This window comes from Seriola aureovittata, chromosome 12 (assembly GCF_021018895.1).
Source record: "Seriola aureovittata isolate HTS-2021-v1 ecotype China chromosome 12, ASM2101889v1, whole genome shotgun sequence".
NCBI classification, from domain to species: Eukaryota; Metazoa; Chordata; class Actinopteri; order Carangiformes; family Carangidae; genus Seriola; species Seriola aureovittata.
In genome coordinates, this window is record NC_079375.1 from 18,769,531 (window position 1) to 18,790,842 (window position 21,312).

General features: G+C 39.2%; 3 protein-coding genes across 3 annotated transcripts; 2 read left to right on the forward strand and 1 right to left on the reverse strand.

Annotated features, from left to right (window-relative positions):
* Positions 1 to 4,284: 4,284 nt before the first annotated feature.
* rps28 (ribosomal protein S28) lies at positions 4,285 to 6,892 on the reverse strand. Its single transcript, XM_056390397.1, has 4 exons — positions 6,785 to 6,892; positions 6,445 to 6,492; positions 5,354 to 5,476; positions 4,285 to 4,410 (listed from the first exon to the last, which is right to left on the reverse strand). The coding sequence occupies exons 1-3, from the start codon at positions 6,821 to 6,823 to the stop codon at positions 5,354 to 5,356; spliced, it is 210 nt and encodes a 69-aa protein (XP_056246372.1). The 5' UTR covers positions 6,824 to 6,892; the 3' UTR covers positions 4,285 to 4,410.
* A 1,151-nt stretch (positions 6,893 to 8,043) lies between these two features.
* si:rp71-39b20.4 (potassium voltage-gated channel subfamily V member 2) lies at positions 8,044 to 14,378 on the forward strand. Its single transcript, XM_056392003.1, has 4 exons — positions 8,044 to 8,582; positions 8,717 to 9,350; positions 10,349 to 10,474; positions 11,998 to 14,378. Exons 1-4 carry the CDS (start codon positions 8,044 to 8,046, stop codon positions 12,313 to 12,315), a joined length of 1,617 nt encoding a protein of 538 aa, XP_056247978.1. The 3' UTR covers positions 12,316 to 14,378.
* A 2,105-nt stretch (positions 14,379 to 16,483) lies between these two features.
* insl3 (insulin-like 3 (Leydig cell)) lies at positions 16,484 to 17,839 on the forward strand. The gene is made up of 2 exons (XM_056392179.1): positions 16,484 to 16,900; positions 17,280 to 17,839. Exons 1-2 carry the CDS (start codon positions 16,708 to 16,710, stop codon positions 17,480 to 17,482), a joined length of 396 nt encoding a protein of 131 aa, XP_056248154.1. The 5' UTR covers positions 16,484 to 16,707; the 3' UTR covers positions 17,483 to 17,839.
* Positions 17,840 to 21,312: the final 3,473 nt, after the last annotated feature.

Here is a 21,312-nt window from a genome sequence, read left to right on the forward strand (position 1 = left end):
CCTGGCAAAGTATATTTACTCCAGTACTGTACTTACCTTACCTTAGCTTTGAGGTACTTTACTTGAATATTACCATTTCATGGTACTTTATAGATTATTATAGATTATTGAACTCCATTACATTTATTTACTGTTTTCTTGAACTGTAAATTCAAGTAGTTAAAGTTCAAGTTAATCCACCTTCACCAGCTTCATCATGTATCAGTATTAAGTAACAATCCAACAATATAATACATCATAATATCAAAGGGGCACTTTCTGCATGAAACGATTTTATCACTTTTTTTATACACTTTTGCGTAAATCTGGAAAAAATATTTTTCGGCCACTGACACATCATCAACTTCAAAGTTGATATGATGACATTGTTAGCCAACACTTGCTCATGGAGAAACATTATCATTCATTTGGAATCATGTTTCTGGCTTCTTGTTGAATTTAAGTTAAATATTCAATCTCATTTTAGCTCTATTTTGGTTTCAGCCAAACACCTGAGGAAAATATCTGGCTCTTCAGCTGCTGAATTCTCCACTATGTTTACCAGCTAGTTGCTACCTGTGTCTTCCTGCTGTTTGGTGGTGAGCAGGTAGTGTACAGTGGTTTTCTCTAGCTGTCCTGTTGGAAACAGCCTCCTGATGTGGCTTAAACATGCAAGATGGTGAAAGAGGTGATAGTGAACAAAAACAGTGATGTTTGGGGTCAGAAAACCCAAACTTAAATATGGGCCACGATTAGCTGCTTTGTGGGTTCAGGTAAGATCAAGTGCCAAAATCCTAAATAAACTTAAGGGTTACATGGGTACATAATATGTCCTGTATGATATGATAAAATGAAATCAGAGATAACGAATACAGATAAATGTTGCCCTTATTTTGGTCTAAATTTGGAAAGCAGCAAACATTTCATACCAACAGAGTTAAAATAGGAGCGACACTTCTGCACCTCTAGGCGCAGTGTCCTTGATATTTGTGTGTCTGGTTTAATGTTGCAGATCCCAGATACTGCCTACAGACAGACAGACATGTCCACTGCTGGTGTTTTCTCCCGGCTCAGTTAGACCTTGGTGGCATGCAGACAAACAGGGAGTGGCCTTGGGACAGGGAGAGAGAGAGGGAGGGAGACGGGGGAGATGGAGAGATGGTAAACACATGCCACCCGTAGCTCTGGATGGGTGAGTAAAGTGAGGAGATGGAGAGGTGTAGAATGATGATGACATGGGGGGGGGTAAACTGACACCAAGCTGTTTTCAAGCACAGGGCTGTTGTTGACTGTGAATCCTGCTGAATAATATACTTGGTACACCCCCCCCCCCCCTTTTATCATCTGTTTCTATTGCTTTTTCTTTTATTTTCTGTCCTTTAGGTCAAAATGAGAATGAAACAAGTGCAGGTGATTAACAGTCAGATCCAGACTGTGGGATTTGTAAATCTGTTTTCTGATACACAGACTACTGGGCAACTTGTTCATTTGTTTATGCACACATGGGGCTCTGGAGGCACACTGTACAAACATACTGTTACATGTAGGCGTCGGTATTTGGCAAGATAAATACTGTTAAGCCAGATTTACACCCTGATTTCTGACTGGATTTGTAGAATTAAGAAGATCAGAAAACTGTTTTTCTGTCTCTCTGTCTCTCTCTCTCTCTCTCTCACTGTATTATCATCTCTCTTTCTGGTTCACTGAGTCCGGCTGTCAAGTGCCAGCATGCTCTACTTGGTGTTGCACGTCTTACTTTAACTTAATGAATAGCTGCCAAAATTTAATTTGTGGTTTGGTGTCGGTTTTCCGCTCTGGTTCCATGTTACTGGTTGATGCCCTCCCGGTTGAAACTGCAGTAAAGTTTGTAAGCCTCAGGAACTGCAGATGCAATCCTGTAAATAATCTGCACCGTGAGAGGAACGTGGGTGCACCTGTGTTACTTTTGGCATGGATATGCACAAGTATTAACTGTGGCAACCACAAGTAAAACACTTTCCTTTGTTGCAGTGTTTATTTTGGGCATTCTTTAGCACCTCTATTTTTCCCTACAGTGAAACACCTTCAAACGGTGGTGTATTGTTGGGTTTTTGGGCTTATATTGTAAAAACTGATTTGAAGGAACACCTGTTTAGAGTTTTTTTGTAATTGGTCAACTTATTAATGACTATGAAATGCTGTTAAACAGATAAATGAGTTCCCCTTTAAAGCTGTATTCATACAAATATCAAAGCAGTATGCTGTAGTAGAGCTGTGTCTGGCAGGTGCTCTGATTCCACATCATGTTGTTTTTACAGCTAAAATAAATTCACTTTTCCACACCACCAGGTCAGTTCAAATCCTTGTGTAAAGTAGGTCAAAGTAAGATGGAAAATGGAAAATCATTTAACCTACACTACTCATACATACAGCAGGCAAAGAGCCACTTAGCAACACACAGCCCAGACTGACCTGCTTTCCTTGTTCAAACAGGCACTTCATGAACCTCAAGCTGGAATCCAGCCAAGCAACGTCATGCTCATAAACAACTTTCACACATAAAGGTTTTGAATATAAATATATAAGTATAATATTTAAATATATAGATGTGCAGAAAGAGTTTTATGGCGATTTCTAAATTCCTATAGTGCATTGATTTACAAACTCTATCCCAGTGTAGAAATACTTCATTTCATATTCAGATATCTTACATACCATCATTTAGGTTGTACACTTCCATAAAGACCATTAGAGCAACAATAAATTGGTTTCAGGTTATTTGTTCCCCAGCATTTAAACAGAGCTATGCTAAGCCAGGATCATAAGCAACCATGAAAAAGTCAGAACACTGTGTGGTGTATTGTTGGAACATGTAGATTTAGGAAACAGGGGACTGCATGAAGTATGGAAATATGGTGAGAAAGAATGGAAAAAAAATCAAGATAAACACATTTGTGGTACATTTGTGTTCAATTTTCAAAACATGTATTTTAAAATTCATCAAAAAATATAATAACTGAAACATTGTTGTCATAAAATATACTTAGATACACTTTGGTTAAAAATTCACATTTATTTATGAGATTGTGTTTTGTTTCTTCATTGTTCATCAGTTGTTCCAGCTGCAAAAAATGTTCATGGATTGTTTGAAGAAAATGACAAAGAGTTAAAATGTTAACATGGTCTCTAAATTCCCCAGATCTCAATCTGATCGAGCAATAATGTGAAATCTGATGGAAAAAGTGCGATCCATGGAGGCCCCACCTTGCAACTAACAGAATGCCACAGGACTCCTTCAGAGCAGGTCAGAGGGAGACCTACACAGTTTTAGACAGGTGGTTTTAATGTTGTTGCTTCTGCACCTAATTTTTGCCTGTGTACAGAGTTTTGTGTTTAAAAATACATGAAAGAGATGAATAATCTTCAGTTAAAGGTTAAATAAGGCAGAGCAAAGGGGCTTGTTTAGTTAGTTATTCTAAAACAAAGGTTGTCTTGAAATTACTCATCACTATTGTGATGATCAGAGCGATGCTGCACTCTGCTGGACAGAATGCAAACTGCACAACCTGAACCTGGTAGTAATAATGTTCCTTTTCTGTAGATCTATGTATATTGAGCCACATTAAAATGCATTTGTGGAAATAAATGTGCAAAAATAGCATCAAGCAATCCGACACTCACAACAGTACAACAAATTTAGCTTCTATCAACTTGCCCTTGTGACATTTGGTAATTTAAAAATAATCTGCTCTAGTTTCAGTGGTCGGATAAGTTACAGTGTTGTTTATGGTGGACATGCTTGTAGGAAAACTACAAGATAAAATTAACACTGGTTTTTGATACTTTAAAAAGGAACATCATTAACTTGAATTCTTTCATTTTGCATATGTTTAAGGTTTCTCTTATGGCAAGAGACTCTGGATTACAGTTCAACTATAAATCATGTATTTTACCATTGCAGTGCACCGATTGAAATTTAATAGGCGGCTGTCACTTCCATAACTTGGCACTCTGCCTCAATATCCAGAGTTTATTTACACATCTCTGTGCAAGCATGTTGCCTGTATACCTCTACTGACAAGTAACAAAAAAACCACATATTAGACAAAAGGTTGACTGTGCACTGTGATAAATTATTTTGCAATTAATTATACACAAATGTAATAAATACAACTAAACTATAGTTATTACAGTTGTCACAACTTTAAAAATATTGTTTAGTCCATAAATCGTCAAAGCCTCAAAGTCTGTTAATTATGGTAAGCAAAAAAAAAAAAACCCTAAACAGTTCACATCTACTGTAAAATAAACACAGGACTTCCACACTTCCATCTTAATAACCAAATTTATTTCAAAACATCTGAACAAATGAGATGTAGGCCATTCCAAGTGAAACGGATGGTGTCCTCTGTTCCACAGCGCTGGATCGGCACCTCACAGCTTCAGTGGGCACTGTGAAGACAAGAGATCAGTCACACTCCATCTCAAATATATTCACATTCAACACAGCCGACAAAAACAAAACCGTCTTTTTCAATGCTTCTACGTAAACAGGACACTAGCAAAGAACAGGGAAATATTACAGACTCTCCTTTCAGGTAATTTAGTAATTGATTGCGAAGTATCAGATTTAATATTGCCAAAAATCGATCAGTGTTTCTGCACCGTGAGTCCTGAGATCAGCACAGAGGACCACAGAACTAACCCTGTACGCTGACATGGCTGAAATACATGGTAAACCACAAGTCACAAGAGTTCAACTGTCACTGAAAGTGGTGGGCAAGCCAATGTCATCAGGGCCAAGAGTTGAAGTGGGTCACAGCTACGCTTAATCAAATATGAACACCAGTACAACACATAATACGGTTCAAATACCAAGCAATAAATCGTATCTTTGTGAAAGAGTTCATTTTTTGTAGAAAGTGTTAAAGAGCTCCTTTCAACTCCATGGTAGTACAAGGCTGCTGTGTTTTTGTATTACACTTCATTAAAAGCTGTAATGTTTTCCTCACCTCCCATTTACATACATTGCACAATATAATGCTGTTCAATGCAACTACTTAATCTACTCACTTGCATCAAAATGTATTCATATTGATTGCACAGTTGTATCATTACCTCACACTGGAGTTCATGATGTCTCTTACACTGTGATAAATTCTTGTGCAAAAACTATGTTTATTACAACTGCTGGGTTTTTTCCTTAAAAATATTGCTGTTTAGTCTATTAAATGTCTAAGTACATGTGTCTATTACACATCACCAGAGCCCAAAGCTACATCTTCAAATTGCTGGCAGGCTTATAATGTTGACAGTTTAATGGTGTCAGTGACATAAAGTCAAACACACACTGGTGAATGGGTTAACGGACATAGCTGGGCTCATGTCCCCTCACCTATCGCAGCCTCCTGGCTTCTCTTTCAGACTCCAGAAGTGTCAGCACATCTCCTTCTCTGACTGGGCCCTTCACGTTCCTGATGATGGAGCGGTTGCTATCATCCATGAACTCAACACGGACCTGTAGGTACACAGATAAATTACATTAACAAGTTAAGACCTTTGCACGTTAAAATCTCACATGATGGTCGACTATTATTTACACAGGAACTGGTGCAGCCATGACTTAATGTGTGCCCCCCAGTAACTGAAGGAATTACATCAATCACATTTATAAATGTGCTGAGCTAAAATGATTATTTGGCTGGGTCATTTTAATTGATTATCATTTAAGTCATTATTCAAGCAAAAATATCAGAAGTTCTCCAATTCCAAGTTCTTTAATATAAGAATTTACTCCTCCCTGTTAACATGACTGGAAATTGATTATCTTTGTGTTCTTAACACAGAAAAAAGTATTTGCAAACATCGACATGTTCTCCATGAAACATGCATTTTTCCCTATTTTTAATATAGGACAAGTTTATACAGCTTTATTTAATAGACCTAACAAAAATTACTGTTTCACTGACAACTTTTCTAATAAATAGTTAAGAGTTTGAACACATCCGCAGAGCTCAAGTCCAACTTTATTGTCCTAAGAGATATTTGTCTTTGTAAGCCAAAAGTCAGACACATGAAAACATGAGTGTTTCTGAAGGGTTCACCAAAGTAATCTTAAGACAACTAAAACATCTATTAAAAAAAAATGTAACACGCATTTATTAAAGGATGTGATGGGACTTTTGGGTATCAGAAGTCCGGAACAATGGTACTGCAGATTTTTCAGCTGTCTTTTGCTTCACTCACACACTCACTTTAAGTAACATTACTACCCTTAGCAAGGCTACAAACAGGTTTAGGACCTTTGCAAATGACAATACGCCGACCTGCAGATAACCTGCAAGGGAAAATACATTGAAAACGTTTATGAACATGCTAAACTTGTCGGGGTTGTTCGGTAACTTATCAAGGAAAGAGAAGAACGAACAAATCCCTACGTTAAACAGATGAACCGTCGACCCTGAAACATTAGCTATGTTAGCATACCTGTGTACATTGTCCCTGGGAACCAGTTCTTCCGAGTACCTTGGTAACCTGAAAGTAAAACAAAACTTAGATTAACGTTACAACTTTAGGAATACGTGTTTTCTACAGTGGCCACACACAGTCCAGGCCAGCATGCACGGGTGTGACGGTGAAGCAGCACAGATAATGGCATGAACAGGCCTCCATGATGGAAGCACGAGAGCCGACCTGCCGTACGCTAATCGCTGCTTAAACGTTAATTTAGCTTCAATGTTTTGGCACTGTATGAGACAGCAATTGTTTCTGAAGCTGACTATCCGTCTGGTTACGTTTATTTTCACCATATTAAGTATTTTCTTACTCTTGCGAGCTTGATCGGCTGCACGCGGCTGGCGTCCATGTTGTCAGGTTAGACCGGAAAGGAAGTCACGTGGTGCGCAGACGGTATATATCTCAACTTTAATCTTTTAGTTTTTCAAAATTTGACAATTTTAATTAAATTATAATTAAACTAAAACTAATTTTAATCACATATGTACATATGAACACAGTAAAACGTTTTATATAAAAAAAATACATTTTATTTTATATTCCTATTTCCTTTTCCGCTAGATTGGAAAATACCATTCACAGAAGCTTCCATGGGTGGAAACCTGGGCCATACCATTATTCTCTGTATGTGTACTTTAAATTTAACCTTACAATGTGAAATAAAAGACCCAGATAAATGGTCTCTACATGGTTTTGCCCACTGTTGTACATGACGTTTCTTAATGTTTTGTACTATATATGGAATTCTTGCAGTAACTATGAATACTTTTATAGTACAGTATACAGTTCTTTCATTGGGATGTTTACAACAAACTACAAGACTACATATCTACATGATCCCTTTTGTGTATATTTCCAATCCAAAAAATCCAAAACTGGATTTTTTTCTGGCTTGCTTTTATTTTGAAATGACTAAACTATTTATGTTATGGAGTTTTAGCAGAGATGAACTCCAAACAGGGATTTGATCGTGAAGAATAGAAATGAAAAGATACACCTAAGGCTTTCGTAAAAATATAGAGAAAAATAGAATTTTTTTAATACTAAATGTTAAATTCTGTTGTTTGATATTACAAAGTGAGGCTTATCTTCATTGTTCAGCACAAATGCAGAAAAATTGTTGCTCAAGCTAGCTTGTGTAATCTATCTGTACCATATGAATTTCCTGTGAGAAAGCTATCCATAGCCTCGTTAGCAATACAATACTGTCATCACACCACTCCCTCTCCCCTTCCTCCTCTCTCAGAGCTCAAAGCTTTAAATCACAACACTAATCCCTGTGAACAGTATTTTTAACTTGTGTTTGACAGAAAGAACAGCAATAGGATTAGAGAATCAGTGAGGAGGCTGAATCCCTAACTCATGCAGTTGATCTTCTTGCACGCTGAGAGACAAGCACGGGAGCTCTTACTTTATCTTTGTTTCAACCTGTAAGCAGAAATTTTCAAGGGACATCTTGCTTAAATGGAGATCTTGTGGAATATTGTTGTTGTTGTTTTTCTCTGACTTTATCTGAACCCGGTACACAACATTTGCTGTCGTTTTTTTGTCTTCTAAGGAGCGGTCACAATGGAGACTATGATACCAAAGGTGAAAGTGCTAAAGAAGCGTCGCTCTAGTCTTTTTGCAACCGTTAAACGGGAAATTAGTTTTTCACAAAGCATTGAAGAACAGGAGCATGAATTTCCTTTTTCACAGGACAGCTCAGTGAAACCATGGACATCTATGAACAACCTTGATGCTCCTGATGAGAAAAAAAATGAATCAAAATATCAAACCAAAGATGCACCAAACCCAAGGCAGTCAAACATCGTCAACCTCAACGTGGGTGGAAAGGTGTTCCACATCCCGAAACATTTGGTCCTCCGACACCCAAAAACCAGGATTGGTGTCCTTGCCCTCTGCGATGATCCAGTCAAGCGTCTGACACTCTGTGACGATTACAATGTTCAGAACAACGAGTTCTTTTTCGACAGGGACCCCATGTTTTTCCACTACATATTCCACTTTTACTGCAGTAATGTCCTGTGGGTTATGGACAGCCTTTGCCCTGTCAACTTTGAGGAAGAGATGTCATTCTGGGGACTGAAACTGAAGGACACTCCAAGGTGTGCTGCAGATAGTTGATAGCCTACTACGTGTATTGTGTGGCTTGGTCTGTTACTGTTTGTGTACTTCAAGCATGATTTTGAAAAGTAGTTCTAGTAAAAATTGGTGGTAATTCTCCTCTTCTTCTACTCAGGTGCTGCCGTATTCTGTTTGAGGAAAAAGTGGATGACATCAGAGACCAACTCAAGGTCAACCAGGAGCTGCTTGATGAGATTAAACCTCACCAGGATGACGAGGGATACAAGAACATGTTTCTTGGAGGCCTTCGAAAGGCTCTCTGGGACCTGATGGAGAATCCCTACTCCTCATTGTCAGCCAAAGCCTTTGCTGTGTTTTCCAGTCTCTTCGTGCTCATCTCGATTGTTGCCATGACAATGAACACAGTGAAAGAACTCAGGCAGTACAAACTCGCTGGCAAAACCTACATGGAGTGGATAGAGATCGCTTCCATTCTTTTCTTCACCTCAGAGTACTTTCTGCGGTTAGTCACCACATCCAACATCAAACATTTTGTGAAGAGTGCCCTCAACTTTGTTGATATGGTGGCTGTTATGCCCTACTTCATCCAGATCATTTTTGAGACATTTGTTATAGATGCAGAAGATGTCAGTGGGCAGCAAGATTTGAAGACCATGGCAAGGGTCAGTAAAGTCAGCAAGGTGCTCAAGGTCGTCAAGCTGATGCGCATCTTCCGTATCCTGAAGCTTGCCCGTCATTCTACAGGCATGAGAGCATTTGGTTTCACCATTCGCCAGTGCTCTGAGCAGGTATGTAGGAATATCAAATGAGAAAAATCTAACACAAACACAAAAAATATCCATTGTGGACATCTTAAACTGAGGTGACACGCACGAAACAAAGGAGCAGACATGTAATTCCCAAATGAGCTGAAAGAAAGTGGCTATAATCAATATCTTATATTAACACTAAATCATATGATTTGTGGCTTGCAACTTGTACTGTTAGTGTTAAACTTACTGTTTTTGGTGTAGTCTCACCATTCATCAGCATTTCCGACCACAGAGGGGAACTGTTTTAATTAAAAAGCTAGCTAGTTAGCAGCTAGCTGATAAAGATAGTGGAGCATTCAGCTGCTCAAGAGGCAGATATTTCACGAAGTTGGTAAAGTCGAAAAACATTACAACACTTGCTACATGGCCATAAATGTGACTCCAAATTGATGCTTCTGTTTCACTACATCTACTGGATGTGCACTAAATAGTTTTGCTAACAAGTTCACCATAACTTCCTCAGGAACCTAGAAAGATTTACAGAAACTTTGGTGGGAAGAGAAGTAACACATAAAAGGTTGACAGGTTCCATGTACATGTGCCAATCATGTCAGAAGTCAAAGTGGTGGGATAACAGCATAATAATTTTATAATCTGTGATATGCACAGCTAGCGTAAGAATTTAAGATGCTCCTTTTTTTTCAACTTACTACTGTACTCCACTTGTTGATCCCACCTGTGGCGACACTGATATAATACATCTGACACAAGGTTCTTCTGAACAGGAAAAATCCTCAGCCTCATCCAAATAAGAGTATATGTCATTCTTGGCTTAGTAGTTTTTGACAGCTACTGTTTATTTGGACCATTCACGCTGAAAATACCATGTGCACATTTTGTTAATACATAAATATGTAGGTATTCTAGATCAGTCATAATGAACAACATTAACATGTGACCTGATTGGTAGCCCAATCCAAATCCAAATATAAATGGGCACTGCTGTTGACATATAATCCTCTGTCATTATTTAGGTGTGCTGTCTGTTTCTATTCATTGCCATGGGCATCTTTACCTTCTCTGCTCTGATGCACTCTGTGGAAGTGGATCAGCCCGGGACACCATTCAGCAGCATACCAGATGCCTGGTGGTGGGCTGCGGTGAGTAGGATGAACTTCAACCTCCAGACAGGCTTTGCCTAAATAAAAAAAAGCAGGAATGAATAGCAATTAGGGCTTTATTTATGTATTTCGTGGCCAAAAATGGTATTTTAGTGACTTTGCAATAAACTTGGCTGGATCCAAATGTTGTAATAATCTATTTTAGCTTTCCCCTTTCTTACATTTTTCCTTGACCATGACCATGTATTGAATCAAAGAAAAATGAGATCAAGCCATGACGGACATAACAAAATGCAGCTTAAGCTGCATTTGACTACATATTTATATGATGCCAGGTAACACCTGAACTGCCCCTCATCTTAATGGGGATTGGACGAGCTCTTATGGCTGCTACTTAGATTCTTCCGGATCAGTTAGCATGGTTATGAACCTTGCTAAGCTGTTCCTCTTGACTGTGCTGGGGGGGGGGTGCATTTCAGGTGTCAAGGATTAGGCATTCCAGGATTTGTGCTGCCTGTCTAGTCAGACCAGGACAGAAGTGCACAGAGCAGGGCAAATGCTATTTCTGTGGTTCTACCAAGCAATGCATTCATGATAGCACTGTATTTAAAGACTCATTGTATAATCTCTGTTTGTTGGTGAAAGGTTGGTTAAACCAACTTTGATATAGATTTCTTAAGCAGGAAGAAATATGCAACAAATATCATGGATGGGTGCTGGAATAAAGCCGACACAAAAGACAACTTAAAAAGTTTTTTCAGCCTGTTCTGTGTTATCATTCAGCAATGGGTTGCAAGTATATTTTGCTAATTAGCTATTTGGATAAGTAGGTATTATATAAGCTCACTATCTTGGATTCTGTTTCTCCTCATAAATGAATTTCACAGGGCAACCAGAGGTAAAGGGAAGAGATTCATTTTCTCTGACATTTGTTGGGATAGTCAGAATTAATAACATTAACAATTTTACAGTATTTTTCTGTCTTTGTTTTTAATGTACTTACAGGCTTCAGTATCACTGTACATCACCAACTTGTTTCTCTGTGTTCTTGCACTCTCATGTAAGGGCGTTTGGTTTTTATTTATCCGGTGGCAGCTGTTAACTTAAATATGTCTAATCCTCTATAATACGGTGTAATGCATCTTGTTTGTGGCCAGATCCACTGATTGCTTTCAAGAGATGGAAAGTGGTGAAGTGCATTCCTGAAGGTTTATTTGATCCTGCTCGTTCCCAACTTGCAACACAAATGATTCGAATGATCCGAATGATCACAAATGATTAGTAAAAGAAACATTTGAACTTTATTGGATTCTCATGAGGCCATGTCCGAAGAGTATTGTGGGGCAGGATGAAAAGCACTATGAGGATGAGCCCTCTCTCTTTGGAGCAAAATAAGGGAAATCCCACTTCTCTTTTTCCACCAAGTTCTCTATATTTTGTAAATATAAAAACATCTAAAAATATAAAAACCAGCGCAGGCAGTCATTTATTTCATTCAAATAGTAAAGCACATTTCCGATGATGCATGTAAGATGGCTCACATTACTCTCTTCCTCCTACAGGTCAGCATCTCTACTGTGGGCTACGGAGATGTTGTCCCTATCTCCTATCTTGGCCGCTGTGTGGCTTTTGGCTGCATCTCGTTTGGCATCATCCTCAATGGCATGCCCATCTCCATTCTGTTCAACAAGTTCTCCGACTACTACGCCAAGCTGAAGGAACAGGAATACACGTATTCAAACACAGAGCGCAGCTTCCAGCTCAAGAAACGTCTGAGGCGTAAGTTTGACGGCTGCTTCGAACCCCAGCCAGACGACTCCGATGATGAGATACACTACCGGCCCAGTGGAAGGCAAACCATCCGTGAGAGCGAGGACTGAGAGAAGCTGCCTGGTCACTAAGTCGCTAACCCTAAATGGCCTTATCACCCATGGGTGTAGAAAGTGTGAGACCCCATCTGCCTCCAACTCTGAGCCTGTGTGATTTAAGATAAACAATCTAAAGGGGGGGGCAAATGAGGCAGCAGCAAGTTGAGATAAGCTTTAAGCCTCAGCTTTATAGTCGTTGCTGTTTGCACGCAATGGGTGATGACTACTCTGTCAAATAGACAAGATGCTCCTGCTGGACAGCTTGTTGTCTGTCTCCAAGAATAGCGCCCGGCTGCAACCATTGCTGACTAAACTGAAATAGATGTTTGACAGAAGGAGGTCAGGTAGTAACATTATTAATGAAGCAATGTTGCACTTTGAAGGGAGCATGGTGCTTGTGAAAAACTCTTTTCATTGGAAGTGCTATTAATGAACTGTTTTGGACAACTACATGGTCTCTTACATGTTACTTTACATTCCTGATACTCCGCACAACAGACAGTATTACTTTGACTTCAGTCTTCTGTAAAAATTTTGGCTAATAGCTGGTGAAGCATCATGTTGGACTGTAGTCATTGTTTTCCACTTTTTTAGACTGAGGATATTTAAATGTTCAAGCAATGAAAACTTGAGAAAAATCATCATCACCAACATCGCCCGTGCAAAGCTGTCCCATCACATGCCATGCGTCATGCATAGCAATCTTGTGGAAACCGCACCTTTTCTTTCTGTCCGGTCACTCAGCGTGCTCTTGACTGTACCTAAGTGGGAGGGGAGGCGCAGCAGGGGGGGTGTCAGTAGCTATTAAGATCATGAGTGTAAATTTGTTCTCAAGGATTACCAGGATTTCCGCTTGCACCTCCTGCCTGGTTGGACAGGGGCGAAAGTCAATCAGGTCCTGCGCTATTTGAGTCGCACTGAGAATCTGATCAGGTGTGTACGATCAGGTCCTATTTCAAGAGCTTACAAGCCACTTTTATGAGTGATAGCATATCAATTAGTTTCTGATATAGGTTTCTCATACAGGAAAATGCAGATAAGAGCTTATAATTGTATAAACAGCAGGTCAATGTTTGGCACAGTCTCTGCAGGGAGTGAGAACTGAGCTCGAATGTTCCTGGACTTTTAATGTCAGAATCAAGCATGTCCCAGTTCTGTAGTAAGAACTGTCCCTGCAGTGTGTGCTGGCTGTGTTTAGCTCTTCAGCTAAGATCATTAGACCAGCTCCTGCCCTGGACAACAGTTCTCCAAAGACCAAAAGTACAGTAAGCAAATGCATTATCTCATCTCAATGTGTTTTATTGGCTACTCACTCAGTGCTATGGACAAAGACTGCAGCTTTTGTAGTAGATCTGCTCAAGACCGGTCTGTTCGGTGCGCTGGAGTACCATCCCCGACCACGCCCACTGACCCTCTGTCCAGCTGTGCTGAAGATGTGTCGTGCCTCTGGTCATGACAAAACACCCTGCACCTGCATTGGTCACCTCTGATTTACAAACACACAGCTCTATAAAGTATTAGTCATTAGTTTCCCCCAAATGAAACACAATTAGAGACAGTGAATTATTGAGTGAAATATCAATATAACATTATGAATCTTTTCATTTGAGTTTTATGCAAATACAAAAATACTTGTTGAAAGGTAAGAATTTATTTATGAACTAGTGACAGATGTGTCCACATTCTATTTATATTTTTCCTGACACAATAGTAGCCAAAAGATTTCAAGGGTTTTGTTTGGGGAGTCACTGATTGAAATCTGTTCAGTCTGATCAGTTTTATATCTCTTGTGCATGAATGATTGTAACTGTATGAATTGTAAACAGAAGGTGACAAAGGTAAAGGACATTTTATGAAATCTTACAGGTATGTTTTAGCTATTTAATTTATTTCATTCCTATTTCAGAGTTGAAAATTTATACAGTATATTACTCAGTGACTGTACAGAATACTGTGAAATGTGTCATTAATTTTCTTTATCGTACATAAAAACAAAACAGAAAAAAACAATTTAATGCAATACAGGCTGGAAACCATGTCAAACACAGATTTTATTATGTATTAAAATATGTACTCCTCAATTCCCATCAAAAGTGAAATTCTTGCTGAATTATAAAAAATCTCTTCCTCATATCACTCACGTATTATTATTTTCCTTTAAATACAAGAGACTTGACGATTGTGTCTATTAACAGACACTTGTCTCATTCGTCTGAGGGTCGGTGCTCCTGTCTAATAGTATTACAGGATAAGGTATTGGGAGAGATGCCAATGGTTTAATGGTGTCGTCAGCATCAATTAAAAGTCAAGAGTACTGAGGGATTTTGGCTGCGTCGTGTGACTCCGGCTGGACAGAGTGGACAGGAATAGATGCAGTCAAAAGGGACATCGGGGGAAGGTCAGTAAGACAATCAGACAGACACAGATACACAGGAAGACAGACACATACAGAATATTCAAAGACAGATGAACAATTTGAATAAAATTATTGCTGATAAAAAGCTAATATATTTGATATATAGTATATAATTCTCACTTGATATGATGACATGATGTAAGAGCAAGACGTTGAAGGTTTCGCAGGATTACTGTAAAATATACACTGTAAAATCTGTATATTTGTACACAAATATACACATCCACCAAACGTAGGGCAGATACCAAATGTACCCGGTACGTTGATACACAGGCATAAAACCTTTAATGACCTTAAAGCAGTAATAAGAGATCTTAAGTAATACATAAGTGTTAGCAAATGGGTGATACTGAAACAGCCAGCACACTGTTGCACTATGGCTCTATTCGGCTCTTTAGATGCTAATTGCTCTACTGGGTTTAGCAGCAAGTCGCTAACTGTGTCTGTCTGCTGTTAAAAGGTTCATGAGAGCAGCTCAGACTGAACCAAGACGTTAAGGTTACGATTCATAAAACCAAAACGATGAGACGAAAGACACTAAAACTCCCCCATTGATGATTCACCATGGGTTCATCACTACAGACAGTCAGTCGATCCATTGCTTATATACAAACATGGAGCAGCTTTAAACTTTACGTCCTCAAAAAGACACATCAGACAGAGAAACTTGAAACTCAGACGTTTCCTTTTGTTCAAGAGAGGCATGGATGATTTTGCATCTATAATTAATTTTGCCCTGAAGTGCAAAACAAAACAAAACAAAAGATTTGGCAGAAGAAATCAACCAAACAGAAAACAATCAGCTTTCAAGCTTTCGGTTCACAGTTAACATTTTTCTGGAGTCTAATGTTCTGTCAGTGGTACAGTGGCGAGTAATATGATGAGCCAAACAAAGTGCGGTTAATTCGATATCTGTAGAAAATATCTGGGTGGACTGTAATGAACAGCATGGACTTTAACCTCCTTCTACAAGGGATAAAGGACAGGGATCAGAATCAGTGAGGTGAAAGGATTTAGACAAGACTGATACTTACATCTCTACCTCCTGCTCAGAGCAGCAGCTGAGAGTCATGACTTACCAGTGATATCGTCATTAGAGGTTAAAATGCCAAGCATAGCCAGAAGTACGTTTAATACATTAAAGTGCCACCTTTCATGTTTTTCATCAGCGCTGCAAATATGAAACGGTCATCACTGGCATGTTTATGCAACTACAGTATGGCCCGGGGTGACCATGTGTGTGAATAGTTGCGTCAATATCCTTGACATCTTTTTGCCAGTCGCACTCTGTTCCAATTAGCTCCCATCCCTCAAGATGTGCCAAGATAAGGTGTAAAAGCCACTCACATTCAAGGGAAATTGTTCAGTGTAATAACATGAATTACGACGTGTTGACAAATTTCAAACAAACATACGTACATGCCGTGAGCGGAATAGGAGCTTAGGCACGTCTCTCTGAAAGAAACAAATTAAAAACCACTAAAACCACATTGTGATCTGTAAACACAGGGATTATTAGCATCTGAACTGCTTGAAATGTATCTTGGTTTTATTGCTTTTCTCAATTAAGGCCCAAACTCAGACCTCTGTTGCAGCTGTGTGATGTTCTTGTGAAGCTCAATGGCCCAAAACAATACAAAGTATTTCTTTCTTTCTTTCTTTCTTTCTTTCTTTCTTTCTTTCTTTCTTTCTTTCTTTCTCACTATGAGACATTTTTTTTTAATCTTAATGACAGTTTCAACCTTGAGGAGGCTTCGCCTCACTATCATGCTGAGCTCCAGATCAGGACATGCTTTTCCCTCACCAAGGCTGAATACATGTTTCCAACAAACATGTGGCCTCAACGTTTTTTGGAAACCGTCACTGTGGGTAACAATGAATATATAAACCCCCTCATGTTCGCCTCAGAAGTCACCACTCTCCACACGCCCAACGTTGTTCAGTTCCTACCTCCGCTGACCAACTGAGGAGCAGTAACACATCATACAATGGCTGCCGCGAAGCGCCTGGTGTCTCTGATGGTGGTGCTTGTGGCTGCAGCGAGTGTGGTTCACGCACAGGAGAGGATTAAGATGTGTGGCAGAGAGCTGATACGTCTGGCGGTCTCATCCTGTGGGAACTCACGGCTAAGGAGAAGCATCCCGGACGTAAAAATGGGCCAGCAGCTGCCCGCTCCTCACTGTAAGTACTTTATGTTACATTTTTAAACATATCATGTGCATGGGTTGAGAGACACTCCTTGCAAACAGCATCACAGATGTAAGTGATATTTACCATTTTAAACATTTAAAGCCACATTTGTGCACCTTCTACATAACAGTGTCTGCCGCTGTGCAGGAAGATGCCTTACTCTTACTTGGAGTTTGTCATCATTCGAGTGACTATCTGATCCATCAACCCAGCAAAATACATACGGGGTTCACTCCAAAATGCAAAACCTTTTTTTTATTTTTATTTCCTTTGCAGTTTCACAGAAGGTTTCCAACTGAAACCAAGAAATCTTGTGTGTTTTCCGCTTATCACTTTTAATTCCACATATCTTTCCCTCTCCTCTGCACAGGGGACCATGACGCCTCCACGGAGGAGTGCCGGGCTTCAGGGACAGCGCACGTCCATGCAGAGTCTGACGAGAAGGAGGACGTCGTCTCCCTGGCTCCTCACTGGTTCCCCATGTCCTCTCGGATCAGACGAGCTGCTGGGAGGATATCTGATATTTGCTGCGAGAAAGGATGCAGCATGAAAGAGCTGATACAGTTTTGCTAGACTTAGCTTCCTACTCGTCACATGATAAAATACAGTGTTGGTCTTGGTTGGTCTGTGCTGCAAGTTTGTTTAAAGGGAAACTTTAGCAAGTTGCCTAATGCTTGAGAAGTCACATAAAATGATTTTGCTATATTTCCAGTGATGACAAACACTGCACATCAGTAGTTTTATATATACCGGATCATATTTAATTAAATTATTGTCTATGTCATGAAGCAGAACAAAAGATAAAATCACAATGTACACTGAGTTTTACTGAGAAAAATTGAAGTGATTGTTTATTTTGTACTAAAGTAATTTATTCTCTCTTCATCATTGTAGAAAAAAGTTTATTTCCAACCCTCAAACTACACTGTAATAAAGCTTTTGATGATTGTTTATGAAATTGTATTTGTTATCTGTGATTTCTCAGCTTTTTTGTGATGGTTTCTCAACTTCTATTGGTGCAACGTCACAAGGACACCAGGTTACTCTAGGTTAGTTTGCAAGTACGTGGAAGTACTTACAACAACATGATAACAATATTAATTTGTTGTAACTCCGAATGTAAACATTAATACTTTGAAAAGCAAATGACTCAAACTACATTACATTTTCAACTATAGTCACATGGAGGCACATGCACGATGAAAACTATAAACACTTAAGTGATGAGAGTGTGAGTGCAGTTTACAACAGTGGTTCTCTCTCTGAAAGCACTAAATCGGATTGAAGCCATTGGCTGAGCCATTCAGCTCCATAATAACAGAAATAATCTCTGCAACCCGGCCAGTTCCTCACACTGACGGGTGTATAATTCCCTCAATGGATAATCAAATATGCTTCTGATTATCTGCCACTCTATACTGCAGGCGTCCTAAATGACTCCTAATAGCAAATGAAATCAGCCCACAGTGACTGATTGGTTAATTGGTTTTATTTGGGGACGGACGGATTGTGTCGTGTGCACAATTGGTTTTTGAGAATCTGGTTTTATTTTCTGCGTTATCTGACAAAACACCCGAAGATGAATGTTAAATTCAGATCAAGTTAGAAGCAGATGATGCTGTTTTAAAGGTTTTTAACTGCAGCCGCTAAGAGAGAGCAACAGTCTGATAATGTTTCTAACAGTTGGTTACATCTGGCAAACTGCTGCCAGCCCTGAAACTGGCTCTACATACACTCTTTCAACACAGTAAACCAATTTCTAAGCTTGTGCCTTGTCCCTGATCCTGTTGTAATTGTGTGGAGTGGGGAACGCTTCAGGTAGTGTAGGGTTTGTGAACACAGCCCTGCGATGACTCCTCCCCCAGCCAACCCCCTCATCAGGGCCAGGTGAGAAAGGTGCCTGACAGTTGTGGCCGGAAGCATTGGCAGCAGGTAAGTGGTTAAAAAACCAAACAAACAAACATACATCATTTTATACCATGGTGACCAACTAATTCTTTTTCCCTTTTTCTAGGTTCACCTACTGTTTTGCCTTGGTTGTTTTTATTTTGGATGTTTTTGCCTTGGTTGTTTTTATTTTGGTTGTTTTTATCTTGGATGTTTTTGCCTTGGTTGTTTTTATTTTGGTTGTTTTTATCTTGGATGTTTTTGCCGTGGTTGTTTTTATTTTGGTTGTTTTTATCTTGGATGTTTTTGCCTTGGTTGTTTTTATTTTGGATGTTTTTACCTTGGATGTTTTTGCCTTGGTTGTTTTTATCTTGGTTGTTTTTATCTGGGATGTTTTTGCCTTGGTTCTACCTACTTTGTTTGACCTCATGGTTTATTTTGCTTTATTGGTTTCATTTGTTCAGTCAGCTGGGTTGTTTGTTGGTGGTTCTTTGTTCTTTTAGTCCTTTTTGGTTTAGTTGTTTGTTTTACTTGTGATAAATTGTTTTGCAGTAGCTTCTCTTTTGGAGTGTAGCTCAGTGCTGAGAGTAGGCACCATGAGGTCCCCACACTTTACGCATGCAAGTAAGAGAACTGGGACACAAGTGTTCTTTGGTCACGCAGTAGCACCCCTGGGTGCTCCTCAGTTGTCTGCCTCTCTACGAGTGGCCTCAGCTCACTTTTCTTTTCCTTATTTTGCTTTATGTTGGACTGATTAAGTATTAGCACCAGTAAACTTGAGTTATTTTCTAGAAAACTACTAGTGCACTGCAAGGAGTAAAAGTGGGCAAGTAAGGCAATGATATTTGAGGGCATTTATTTCATTGTTTTTAAAATGACATTATGAATTAAAACTAAATTACAAAAATAGGTCGCACTTTATTTTAATTTTGTAGTTTTATATTAATTTCCTAATGTATGACATGTGGTACTAATTATAGGGGAAATTGAGGACAGTGTTGATGGTGTACATTTCCAATTAATTAATCACTGGTATAAAATAGACGAGGGGGTTTGGTCTACAACTTCAACACTGTTTTTTATTTTGTTTACAGTATGCAAAATTATGAGAAGCATTTTTTCCATTTATGATTTTCTAAGGGGTTTTAGAGATGTTCATTTGCAACAGAAATTAGGAATATCCCCAGAAAATGTAAATCGCATTGAATCTAAAAATGTTTATCATACATTTTCAGTTCAGACTGAGCTGTGGTTTAGAGAAGTGAGAGTTTTGATTAGAAATTGTGAGCCAAACTAACTTCCCATTGTTTATACCTCGTGTCTCCGTCTGTGCCCTCAGTTTGAAAACCTCCAACAAGTTTTTGTTTGTTTTTGGACGTGTAAGTTATTCAGTTGGACATGTGAAAATAAAACTTGTCCACAAACATTTAATGTAACATAGATGGAGAAGGTTTCAAAGAATAATTGAATAAATAAAAAATATTTACTTGGTTTAGTTGTTTCAAGGAAATTCTTCTGAAAATCTAAAATTACTTAGAAACTCAAACCCAGTATTTTCTTAATTATTAACTCCAAATTGAATTATTATTTCCAGGACACCTAAAATTACAAACATTTTGCACAACTGTAAATTAAAATGTCAACTTGACAGTATGATTTTATTCATAATAAAGTTATGTGCACACCTAAAATAGATGAAGGGAAGGGAGAGCAGGAGAGGGTAGGATGTGATTTGACACAGCAGCTTTATGCAGTGTCTCATATTAACCAGCAGAGAGTGACAGATATCTGATTTTAAGTGATGTACTCTGTGCACTGCTTTCCGTTCGCCAGCAGCACTCGCCTCCTCGCTGCTGACACTGGGGAGCTGCTTCATTCTGCCAACATAAGGCTGTAACTTCTGAATTTTATTGTCACTGCATCAAGTTCAGGCCTTTCTGTTGCATCTCTGCCACTTTTTCCTGCCATGATGATCAGTCTATCAAAGCTCATTACTCTAAAACGCTCAATCACCTCAAGTGATTGAGGTGATCCTTGTTACAAGAGGAGAAATCTGATCAGAGGACACTTCCAGGCCTCAGCCCATCATTATTCAGTACCAACATGAGATGACAAACACACGGCTGCATGGGGCCTCTTTTGATGGGGCTTCTCCTTGTGCTTGTTTTTTGTCAACTGAAAAGCTGCGAAACCGAGTAATGACGATGAAATCCAGGCCTCTCTCTCCTTCTGTCTTCCTGTCTCTTTGTGTCTAGTTCCAGTTCGCAGGAAAAGCAGCAGGACAGAACAGCACCTTCACTGAGTGCCAGCAGCGCAGCTACACCGCTCGCACACATGCACGAACACACATAAACACATGGGAACACAAGCTTGTCAGGCGTGTGTGTGTGTGTGTGTGTGTGTGTGTGTGTGTGGCCTGGTGGGTGTCAATTTGCATGTAAATGAAATGGCTCTCAGAGCTCTTGTTTCCAACAGTAAAAGTGTCAAGGCTAAGGATGCTATATTTGGTGTATGTG

Bases quoted from the DNA above. Each gene is read 5' to 3' on its own strand.
- insl3 (XM_056392179.1), top strand. From the start codon at position 16,708: ATGGCTGCCGCGAAGCGCCTGGTGTCTCTGATGGTGGTGCTTGTGGCT. The intron at 16,901-17,279 runs GTAAGTACTTTA...TCCTCTGCACAG, and splicing joins GCAGCTGCCCGCTCCTCACT to GGGACCATGACGCCTCCACG.
- si:rp71-39b20.4 (XM_056392003.1), top strand. From the start codon at position 8,044: ATGGAGACTATGATACCAAAGGTGAAAGTGCTAAAGAAGCGTCGCTCT. The intron at 8,583-8,716 runs GTGTGCTGCAGA...TCTTCTACTCAG, and splicing joins AAACTGAAGGACACTCCAAG to GTGCTGCCGTATTCTGTTTG. The intron at 10,475-11,997 runs GTGAGTAGGATG...TTCCTCCTACAG, and splicing joins ATGCCTGGTGGTGGGCTGCG to GTCAGCATCTCTACTGTGGG.
- rps28 (XM_056390397.1), bottom strand. From the start codon at position 6,823: ATGGACGCCAGCCGCGTGCAGCCGATCAAGCTCGCAAGA. The intron at 6,493-6,784 runs GTAAGAAAATAC...TTTTACTTTCAG, and splicing joins AGCCGATCAAGCTCGCAAGA to GTTACCAAGGTACTCGGAAG. The intron at 5,477-6,444 runs GTATGCTAACAT...GTGTACCTACAG, and splicing joins CCCAGGGACAATGTACACAG to GTCCGTGTTGAGTTCATGGA.